Source organism: Capricornis sumatraensis, chromosome 1, assembly GCF_032405125.1.
Source record: "Capricornis sumatraensis isolate serow.1 chromosome 1, serow.2, whole genome shotgun sequence".
NCBI lineage: Eukaryota > Metazoa > Chordata > Mammalia > Artiodactyla > Bovidae > Capricornis > Capricornis sumatraensis.
Window position 1 is genome coordinate 6,469,294 of NC_091069.1, and position 11,609 is coordinate 6,480,902.

An 11,609-nucleotide genomic window follows, 5' to 3' on the forward strand; every position below is an offset into this window, starting at 1 on the left:
ATGGAGGCAGCTCAGACCACAACAAATGGCCTGAGCGCCACAAGCTCAGCTTTCCAGATGACCTGCCTGGTTTCCACCTGAGGGCAGGAATTACATCTCTCTCATTCACATCTCCATCTCTGGGCCCGGCACAGAGTGGGCATTCAGGGAATAGTAGATCAGGGCAGCCTCAAAATTAACAAGTCGGGGAGAGGGGGGCAGGGAGACTGCTGCGGGTACAACAAGAACCTGCTAAGACTCGGGCCAACCAAAAGTCTCATCATTCTATGCCTCCTGAGTGCCAGGCACAAAGACCAGGGCCGTGGAAGATTCCTCTGCAGAAAAATGAGAGGTACTTTGCTCACAAGATATATTTGCGACCAGTTCAGAATGAAGCTGAACTGTATAGTCAAAACAATGCGTTAATTACGATCACTAACATGTATCCTTAAATCCTTGACAAGTGTGTGTCACACATTAAGGAGCCAAGTGGCTTAGAGTTAAAGAATCCACCTGCCAACGCAAGAGACATAAAAGACGCGGGTTTGATCCCTGGGTCAGGAAGATCCCCTGTAGAAGGAAATGGCAACCCACTCCAGTATTCTTGCCTGGGAAATCTGATGGACAGAGGAGCCTAGCAGGCTACAGTCCATGGGGTCACAAAGCAGTCAGACACAACTGAGCGATTAAATAGCAACAACCATTCACCTTGTATCATGTTGTGTGCAAATTATCTTGTCCCCTTGTCACATACCCTCGGAATCAGGTACCATGAGCACACCCATCTTGCAGATGAGGAAACTGAGGCTCAGTTAGGTGAAGAGCTGGCCTGTCCCATAGTCTGGGCACACAGGGCTGACAACAGCCTCAACAACAAGCTGGACATGAGCGGGCCAGACCTCATAGAAACCAGGCCGCTGGCCACACCGAGCACTGTTCAGTGAGTCCCAGCTGGGCAGGGCCTGCACCTCTCGCAAACCTCCTGCTGCCCCTGGATGTGAACTGTGCTGGAAAGGGGTGAGGATTGGGTTACAGGGTGCTGATGACTTACAAAATCTTATATGCAGGGGAGGAAAAAAGTCTGCTTTGCAGTGTCAGGGCTGAATGAAGAAGCAGTTCAGCTAGGCTGAATCCAGATGCACCTAGGGAGGGCCGCATAGTGGGAGCTTCAAGACTGCCTCCTGCTTACACACACACACACACACACACACACACACACCACCAAGATCGTCTCTTCCAAAAACAGGAGGCTCCCCACCAAGGATGGCAGCTGGCACTGACTGAGGTGTGGACATCTGGGGTTCCCCTAGGGGTCCCCTGTAGCCTTTGGCAGCAGGTTGTGGGTCACCCGAGGTGGTGGCCTAGGCCACCAGGTGATGCTGACACATGCTGGGACCCCCAGAACCAGCTGTGGGTCTTGAGCCAGGAATCCTCAGAACCAAGGTCTGCATGACAGACACTCGTCAAGGAGACAAGTGCCTGGGCCCAGCTCAGACTCTGAGAATCGGAAATCTGGGAGGCAACCAGACCCGGGCACCTTGGTATTTAACTGGGGCTCTCCAGGAGATTCTGACATTTGAGAGTCCTCCCTAAGCGCTCCTTTCTGGACCCTGTACAAAACACAGAATCCCTTAAACAAAGAGCAGATGGCTCCAAGCCCTGTCACCAGGAGGCCCAGCTGGGGGCTTTAGAACTGGCTGCAGGCTTTCTCTGCTGTTCCTGCTGGGAGGTTCTTCATTCAATAGAGACCTGTGGCCCTACTAAGTGCCAGCACAATCAGAGAAGGAAGGGCCTGCTCTGGGGGAGCGGACACCAGCAAGGGAGACAGACAGAAGGCCCGTGAGCCCGCCACCATCTCCGTCAGCCCAAACCCAGTAAGAGCTCCTGAGAAAAAGTACCCGGCTTGTTCACTCCCTCAGCGAAACTGTTCCAGGTCTCCAAAGGCCTTTAAAAATAGACCGGCTCAGCCCAGCACCACGGGGCTGGTTCCCAACAAGGCCTTGTTGACTCAACTTCTCCCGAAGTTGCTAGATCTGCCCAGAGAGAGGGGAGTAGACAAAATGACCTCCCCAGGAACCTTCCCATCCGAGTCTACCAACATGAGCTTAGAAATTGGAAAGAGGAAAAGCTTCTCTGGATTTCTCAGGGTGAGTTCTGAGGTCTCTCGAAGGGCATAACTTGGGAGCCAGACAGCCCTGGATTCAAGTCCTGGCATCGCCTGGTGACAGGGGTGCTGTGGGATCTTGGGTCCTGGAACCACTGTGAAGACAACACGTTAGCAAAGCAAGGAGCTTGCCGCGTGATGCGCTCCAGGAGCAGGAACCTGGGCTTCACTCAGCTCACAGGCACCTCCCCTGCTCCCCACCATGACAGAGACACCCTGGAGCACCCAAGCCCACCCCTCCTTTGAAGCCCACCGTGTGCTCTGCCCAGAAAGACCCCCCCGGGCAGCCTGCCCGCTGACAGCTATGGGTCACATCCAGACGGAGCCTGCAGGAAGGCCCAGCAAGCCTCACAAAACCACAGCCGAACTGGAAAGGACCACCTGCCCAGCTCAGAAAGAGGGTGAGAGGAGCAAGGATGGAGTCCTCCAAGCCTCACTCCCTTCGAGGAGCAGCTGCTGGGATGTGAGCGCCGTGCTGCAGAATTCCACTGGAGAAGAGCCAGTACCTCTAGCGGAAGAGCACCCACTCAGGAAAGCCCCCTTCATTCCAAACACACGGGGACCAAGGGGCACGGAGCGGAAGTGTGGGCTCGGGCAGACCTGCAAGCGTGCTCAGAAGATCAACCGAACGGGGTTGGGGGGTGGGGAGCAGAGGTTGTGCAATGCACCACCAGAAGCGGAGCCTCCATCAACGGGTGCAGCTGGTGGTCAGTCTGCCACCTCCAGGGAGGGCGCAGAGCTGCCGGATCCACACAGCTGCCCAGGTATGGGTTCTGAATTCCAACCCAAGCCCAGAATCTCTGCCCCCTTCCCAGTCAGATCCCCCAGGCAGAAGCCCTTCCTCACCCCTCAGCAGTCTTTCTTGAAATCCCCCAAAAGAGACCATCTGTGGGTCAGGACCCAGTGCCATTAACCCTTGGCGTGCCAGGGGTATCTCCCAGAGGCTTGCAGGGAAGGAGAAGTCTGGGATGGAGAAACTGGAGATGTGAGCGAACTGGAGAGGTGTGGAATTGGACAAGTGGAGAGAGACACACTGGGACAGACCTAGGGACATCTGAGATGGGCAGACCCTCCTCTCATGGGTGCCCCAGATGGTTACAGGATGCATAGGGCCAGATCACCTAGGGCTGCAGGAACCCACTTCCCAGTCTGGCAAGTAGAGATGGAAGCCAGGAAGGTGAGATCAGGGCCAGAGGAGAGATCAGCCTGGAAGTCCTGCAGCCAAGAGGGCGCCCAGGACCCTTCGCTGCCGCCAGCTCTCTGGCAAGTCTTCCCCCCCGCCACCCAACACCCCCCTAACACACGATCAGGGCCAGGGAGGGGGCGACAGGCCAACCTCGCAGCAGTAGCAGCGGCAGTAGCAGCAGCGGCATCGTGATGCATGAATCACCCGCCCCGCCGCCAGTCGGCTCCGCGCAGCCGGAGCCACCTCGCTAGCGGGCGCCCCCTCCGCGGCCCACCGCCCCTCGCTGGTGCCCATCCCTGCCCTTTTGGACAGCTCTGCTGGGAGGGGGCCGCGAAGGGGCCAGGGCCTGTCCTCCCGTCCCGAGGGTGGCCCCGCGCACGCTGACAGGCGGCAGCCGTCCGGGGCGCGCGTGGAGAGGGGGTGGGGGGGGTGCCCTAGAACAATAGCGCCAGGTGTGAGGCCGGGGGCGCGGCCGCGAGCTTCCGAGGGCCCCGGGGCGTGGGGGCAGAGCAGGGGACGGCCGAGGGAGCGTGGCTGCCTCGCGGGGAGCTGGCCCCTGGCGGGCGGACAGTGGGGGCGCGGAGCGGGCTGGTGCGGGAGAGGGGGCGCGCGTGGGGGGAGGGGCGCGAGGGGGCGGGGGCAGCGCCGGGGGCGCGGCGCGGGGGTCCCGGCGGGCGCACTCACAGTAGGTTTTCCTGGTCAGCTCCTCCACAACTTCAGGCTTCAACTTGCTGTTGGATTTCCCCATCCTCGGCGGCCGCGGCCCCCGCGCCCCGGGCCAGACCCCGTCGGGGCACCCAGCGGGAGCGGCTGGGCCGGGGCGGGGCGCGCGGGGGGGGGCCGGCGGGCCGGGCAGGGGCCGCGCCTTTGTCTGCGCCGGGCCGGCGGGGCCGGGGCACGGGGGCACCGTACGGCAGGCCCGGGCCGTCCGGCCGCCGCCCTCTCCGGGCGCCGCGGCGCGGAGCTGCGCTGGGCTGGGCGCCGACGCGGCCGCGCTGTCGCCGCGGTCGTCCCTGGTTACTGAGCTCCGCGGCACATGCTCGCTGCTGCGCTTCGCTCTCGCCGCCGCCCCTGCGCTCCCCGCCTCCCGCCCGCACCGGCGCGCCGGGGGTGGACCCGGAGCCGCCACTCAGCGCCCGGCGCCACCTCCCGCCCCGCACCCGCCCGCCTGGCCGGGCCTGCGCCGGCGGATCGGCGGCCCCGGGGAGCGCCGAGCCGGGCCGGCGGAGGGGCGTCCCCCCTCCCCCGGCTTCATCGGTCCCCGAGCCGGGAGGGCGAGGTCACCCCCAACCCCCGTCACCTCCCTGGCGGCGATCCACGGCGCTCCGGCCCCCGCACCCAACCCCACCCAGGGCGGAGCCGGGCCGGGGAGGGCCCGGAAGATCTGACTTGAATGAGGCCGAGGCTCGGGCCCGGAGACATTCATTCATTCGACACGGATTTGTGGGGCGCTGGGGATGCCGTGGAACAGGACTGGCGCGGTCCCAGCCCTCACGGGGCGAGGGGCGGGAGAGGGGACCACAGGGCTCCGCAGGATAGCACATGTGGTGGCGGGGGGCATCTACTGGCCCGGGGAAGGTGACCTCCAAGCCCGGAGGAAGAGAGGGGGGCAGGGTGGCTGGGAACGTGTTCAAGGCCCCAAAATCCTAGAGGAGGGGAGGCCTGAGCCCCAGGGAGAGAGCCTCTCCGGCACATGCACATCCCGGGGGTATGATGAGCGAGAAGGGCAGGGCCGGTGGGGACAGGCCTGACCTCTCCCCAAGAAGCTGCTGCTGCTGCTGCTAAGTCGCTTCAGTCGGGCCTCCGCGATTTAACAGGGTCAAATCTGCCCTCTCTGCATCTCTGGACTCAGTGTGGAGGGGCGCTCTGGGCCGGAGCTGAGGCCCAGAGCATTAGCCAGGGCTCCACCTGCATGGACAGAGGCCGCGATTGCCGAGCGGGGAGTAAATGGTGAGGGAGCGTCTACAGGGCCTTCCCCGGCCACCTCATCTCCAATGTCAATGTGATGGGATCTCTCCTCTCCCTTCCCCAGCTTCATCTGTTTTTCTCTTTAGCAACTATCACAGATTTCATTAGCAGATTGTTTTCATCATGGTTTGCTGTCCCCTCCGCTAGAGTACCATCCCCACGCCCCTCCGCCCCTGACACGCCCCAGGGAGTCTTGTCTTACCTGTAGTTGTATCTCCAACATCTAGAAGGCCCTGACTTGCAGTGGCCATTCAGCCATCCTCTGTGGAGGAGGGAGGGGCTGGCGGAGGAGGGACACCAGTGCTGGGGGCCTGGGGTGGACAGAACGAGGCAGGAAGTGTGGCCTTCCCTTAGACCTGAGGGGATGAGGTGGTGGGCTTGGTCTCTTTTCATCCCCATGTTGGCACAGTGTTCAGACCTCAGGGGATCCGGGAAGCCCAGAGGAACTGAGGAGACAGAGAAATCCCGCTTCCCAGCCCTTCCAATTGCCTCCTCCTCCCTCCAGATACATCCAGTCCAGCTTTTCCCCTGAAGGCCTTGCCTGGGTCTCTGGCCCAGGAGGACTTGCTGGCCTCCTGGAGTTCATTCTGTCAAGAAAATGGGGAGGGCATGGACCCCAAGATCTGGGCCCACAGTTGGAGGCACCTGGGCTAGACTTGGGAGCAGGATGTCTCAACTGCAAGGACTGGCTCAGAATGGACCCCACAGAGGGGCTCGGAGCTGACCAGCCCTGCCTGAGTGTCCTGTCTGGGAGGAGGGGCAGCCAATACGGGGACCAAGGCCAGATCAGGACGGCAGTGACAGCTGTAGCAATGAAAGGACTTCCTCTGGTGGTCCAGTGGCTAAGACTCCACGCTCCTAATGCAGGGGGCTGGGGTTCCATCGCTGGTCAGGGAACTTAATCCCACATGCTGCAACTACGAGCGTGCACGCAGCAACTAAAATTCCCACGTGCTGCAAGTGAGACCTGGTGCAGCCAAATAAATACGTAAAAGTAAATGTTAAAAAGATGTCACTTTACTGGGGAAAAAAGTACTCAATTCAGGGGAAACCTGTGGTCCATTTCCTCAGGGACCTCCTCCTCCGCTGCCTGCCCCACAGTGGTCCCCAAATCACGCTCATAAAGAATGCCATGAAAGGACGTGAACCAGGCACAGAAATGCCTGTAGGAGCAGGGAGGCTCCTGGGGGTTTCCCAGATCCACAAATGGTCACTCAGCAAATATTTACTGAGCACCTATTACGCGCCGGGCCCCACAGGATAGAGACAAAACTCTTCCTATTGGGGAGCACACAGTTAACGAGTACTGCACTGTGCTACGTCGCTTCAGTCGTGTCTGACCCTTTGCCACCCTATGGACCATAGCCCACCAGGCTCTTCTGTCCTTGGGATTCTCTAGGCAAGAATACTGTGGGTTGCCATGCCAGAGAGTGATATAAACATAAAATGCATGAGTAAAATATACAATGTCAGAGGTGAAAACATAGTAAGGCAGAGAGGGAGATGGTAAGTGCTGGAGCGGGAAGGGGTGGGTGTTCACTAGCAGGGAGGCCTCACTGAGGATGCGCTGTTTGAACAAGAACCTGAAGGAGGGGTTGCCCTGAAGTGGAGCCCAGTTGGCCTGTGGGTGGCCTGGCAGGGGTGCAGCGCGGTGAGGCTTGGAGAGTTTAGAAGAGGCAGGAGATGAGGTCAGACTCGGGAATCTGTTGATACTCACCTGGACCCCTGGGCTGCTGAGCACTGACGCCAGGCAGGCAGGGTGAAAACAGGGACCTTTGGGGGGTCACAGTCATCAATGGGGATGGAGGTGGGCGGGCCCAGAGTGGCGGGGAGGATATGGAGAGAACTGGTTAGACTCGGTTATATTTTGGAGGCAGCGACGGCGAGATACCCGAATAGATTGAGTGGGGCTGTGAGACAAAGAGAGAAGGGAGTCAAGGTCCAGGCTTGGGATTTGATCTGAGAAGTGGGGAGTGGTCAGGTTTGCAGGTGGGAAGAGCAGGAGTCCGGTTCTGGACGTGAGAGGTATGAGATGCCTGTTAGTTGCCCAAGCGGAGATGCTGAAGAAGCAAGTGAATCAGGCGCCTGGAGTTCATGGGCAGGCCCAGGCTGCAGGGAGTAGCTGAGGCGTCCTGCTGGCAGAGACGCGAGTTAAAGTTCTGTGACAGGATGGTCAGTAAGGGAGCCAGTGTCGTCAGAGGACTGAGCCCCAGGGGCACAGGCTGGGGAGACGGGAGATGTGGGCAGTGAGGCAGGAAGAACACCTGGAGCCTGGGGTGTCCCACAAGTCACCGGAAAGAGGGAAGAACACGTACTAGGAAGAGAAAGAGAGATACACAGGAGCTGGTCTGGGGCGAGGCTGGGCAGGGTGTTCTGGGTCCTCAGGATGTAGGAACATGCGTGGGGAGGTGCTGGGTCTTGGAGCCAGCCTTCCCCTCTTTCCTAACCTGGATTTGGGCTCAAAGGGTCCCCACCCACACCCAAATGCCTTACCCTGAACCATGCTGAACGCAGCACTCAGATTCACTCTCTGAGGCCCTGGTTGTTCTCACGAGAGCACTGGTTCCAGTTCTTTCTGCCACGGGAATTTGGTGTTTAAGGTGCAGAAAAATGTGTAGCTGGGCTTCAAACCAGGATTTCATGACCAGATTTCCACCTCAGAAGGTCCTCTCTGCTGCTATGGATTGGAGGGGGCCGATGAGGGATAGAGGCCAGTGAGGAGCCAGGGAATCAGGCCCACTGATTAGATGGGGGTTGGGAGCGAGAGAGGGGAAGGGACCCAATGGATCCCTGGTGGAGGGGGAGCCCGGCAAGGAGCAGGTCATAAACCAGTGCATATAAATAAACAAATTAGTTCCATATACCTATGTAGAAAGCAGTCTGAGGGGTATAGGGAGGTGTGTGTCCGGAGAAAGTCCGTTTCATTCCATCAGTCAGGGGGATGCCAGCGAGGGCTGCCCAGGTGCAGCCAGCTGCTAGGAGCGGGGGTATGCTGGAATCTGGCCCAGTGGAGGGGAGTAGAAGGAGGGGAAGGGACCCACTGAACCCCTGGCCTTGAGCAGGCATCCTGAGGCCCAGGTCCGGGCCTGATCATGTTCCTTATGCACCATGTGAAAGTGTCATGTAAATGTTACTCGCTGAGTCGTTTCCGACTCTTTGCAACTAAATAGACTCTAGCCTGCCAGGCTCCTCTGTCCATGGGATTCTCCAGGCAAGAATACTGGAGTGGGTTGCCATTTCCTCCTCCAGGGGATCTTCCTGACCCAGGGACTGAACCCAGGTCTCCCTCATTGTAGGTGGATTCTTTACCGTCTGAGCCACCAGGGAAGCGCCACGCACTGTGACTTTTGCAAATCATTTCCCATCTCATAGATGTAGCGGATCTTCTCACGGGAGAAGGATTTACAAGCATCAGAAATGCTTTGTACAGGCTCACACAGAGTTAATATCTCTAATCTATTAAGAACTTGCAGGGGCTGCCCTGGTGACTCCATGCAAACAGTCTTCCTGCCAATGTGGGGGACAGGGTTCAATCCCTGGTCTGGGAAGGTCCCACATGCCAGAAAGCAACTAAGCCCAAGCCCCTCAGCTACTGAGCCTGTGCTTGAAAGCATGGGAACTGCAACGACTGAAGTCCCCCCACCCTAGAGCCTGTGCTCTGCAATAAGAGAAGCCGCTGCAATGAGAAGCCCAAGCACCTCAACTACAGAGTGGCCCCCACTCGCCACAACGAGATAAAAGCCCTTGGAGCAACAAAGACCCAGTACAGCCAAAAAGTAAATAAAATTTAAAAAAAGAACTTTCAGAACTTCCCTGGTGATCTAGAGGCCAAGATTCCAACACAGGGGGCACAGGTTCAATCTCTGGTCAGGGAAATAAGAGCCCACGTGCTGAGAAGTATGGAGGCCAAAAAAAAAAAAAAAACAAGAACTTGCAAGCTGATAAGAAAAAGATGAGCCCTCAAAACCTCCATAGAAATTGGGACTGCATATATATGGAATCTAGAAAGGTAGAATGGATGATTCTACCGTGCAGGGCAGCAAAGGAGACGAGAACATGAAGAGCATAGCTTTGGACACAGTTGGAGGAAAAAAGGGTGGAATGATTTGAGAGAACAGCACTGAAGCATGTCCACTACCATATGTTAAATAGGTAGCCAGTGGGAGTTTGATACATGATGCAGGGAGCCCAAAGCCGGTGCTTGGGATGGGGTGGGGACGGAAGAGGGATGGAGTTCAAGAGGGAGGGAATATGTGTGTACCCATGGCCGGTTCATGGTGATGTATGGCAAAAAGCATCACAATGTTGTAAAGCAATTATCCTCCAATTAAACAATAATAAAAAATAAAGAAATCAGGGAAAGGGCTCAAAGAGGAAACAGGAGGACAACAAACGCTGTCCCTGACAACTCATCAGAACCACACAAAACCAAAAAAAAAAAAAAAAATGGAGTCAATGCCCATAACCCAGTGTTGGCAAAGGAGTGAGAAAGTGGGCATCTGGACACTGCCAGGCAGGGTGTGAGCTGGTACAACCGTTCTGAAGAACATTTTGGCAGTAAACAGCCAAATTCTCTGACTCAGCAATTCCACTTCTAGGAAATTATCCGAAGTCAACAATTAGAGCTCTGTACAAGTGTTTAGCTGCAAAGACGCTACTGTAGCGGCATTTCTAACAACAACAACAACAACAAAATGGGAACAATTTACAAATCGAAAAAAATGAGGCATTCATTTATCCATACCATGGAATCCTGTCCAGTACTTAATTCTCGCATGAATGGAAATCTGCTTATGTGAGACAGATCAGTCACCAGCACGAAAAGCTTCACAAATCCTAGGATGATGCCAATTGTGAGACTGAAAAAACAGTGTTCCTCACTGTAGGTTTGTTTGTGTTTTTTGGGCCATGTCGTGTGAGTTGCGGTATCTTAGGTCCCCGACCAGGGAGCCAACCCACATCCCCTGCAGTGGAAGTATGGAGGCTTAACCACTGGACCACCAGGGAAGCCCCTGGGTGTCTTAATTAAGTAGTTTTTAATCATATTTTTTCTCCAAATTTAAAAATAACTGTCAAAAATATATAATCCAGGATCTCCTGCAGAAAAAACAGTCTCAGTGGTGAAAAGGGTTCCCTGGTCCAATGCTTTGTGGGGGCTTCCCATCTAACAGGGGATATTAGCATACTAAAGTCTCTGAGAAGGCCTGCGGGAAAAGACATTTGTTTTATTTCAGCATTTTCATGCTTACTTTTTCCTTACGTCCTTAAGTCCCATGGAATAAAGGACCATGAAGAGCCCACTGTTTTACAAGTTCTGACTCCCATGGGAGAAATGATGTCATGAAGAGGTGAGACAGATGGGTTGCCATTTCCTTCTCCAGGGGATCTTCCCAGCCCAGGAATCGGACCTGGGTCTTTACCAACTGAGCTATGAGGGAAGCCCACTTAAACTCCTTAAACCTCAGTTTCCATATCTGGAAAGTGGGCATAATAAAAATACCACCTCCCCACAGAATCATTAGGAGAATTATGTGATGTATGGAGATACTTGGCACTCCTTAGTAAAGACTGGCTATTATTTTGTGCGTGAGTCTCTAAGTCATGTCCGACTCTTTTCGAGCTCATGGACTGTAACCCACCAGGCTCCTCTGTCCATGGGATTTCTTGGGCAAGAGTACTGGAGTGGGCTGCCATTTCCTCCTCCAGGGGATCTTCTGACCCAGGGAGTGAACCTGTGTCTCCTGTGTCACTTGCATTGGCAGGCAGATTCTTTACCACTGAGCCACTTGGGAAGACATTATTATTTTTGATGCATAATAATATATGTTTTAATAACATTATAATTATTGTTACTGACAAAGGAAACGAGAAATCATTTAATGCCACTATTGGTGGAAAGGACCCTGAACCGAGTGTGAATGCCAGTCGTAGGGTCGGGTCTGGAGCCCCTCTGAGCTCGGTCTCCTCACTCCTAAGTTGGGATGGTGGGTCCCTGGGGAGCCCACTGCCCCTCAGGGCTGCTTATGGGCCTTGCAAGGGGGCTTCCCTGGGGCAGAAAGTGAGGCTGTCTGTCTCAGGAGCAGCTGAATGAGTGGGTCTGTGAACAAGAAGAGGGTGCAGAGCTCACTGGCCTGGGGACAGAGGTCTCCCTCTCCAGTTCTCATGGGTGCCCGGGGAAGTGAGGAAGGAGCTCTTTGCTCCTGCAGTGACTGTTGGCTCCTGCTCTCCATTAACAGGTGGTGTTCCAGTCCTCAGTCTCTGCCCCATGAGCTTGGGAGACCTCTGAACCTCACCTCCCCAGGAAAGCTTTCT

The 11,609-nt window shown here is 56.3% G+C and overlaps 1 protein-coding gene across 1 annotated transcript in view; it reads right to left on the minus strand.

Annotated features, from left to right (window-relative positions):
- Positions 1–4,077, minus strand: part of NCS1 (neuronal calcium sensor 1) — a 53,138-nt gene extending 49,061 nt beyond the window's left edge. The window contains exon 1 of the mRNA XM_068979063.1: positions 4,014–4,077. Within this exon, the coding sequence (XP_068835164.1) occupies positions 4,014–4,077 (64 nt within the window). The remainder of the gene's footprint in view (positions 1–4,013) is intronic.
- Between the last annotated feature and the right edge of the window lie 7,532 nt (positions 4,078–11,609).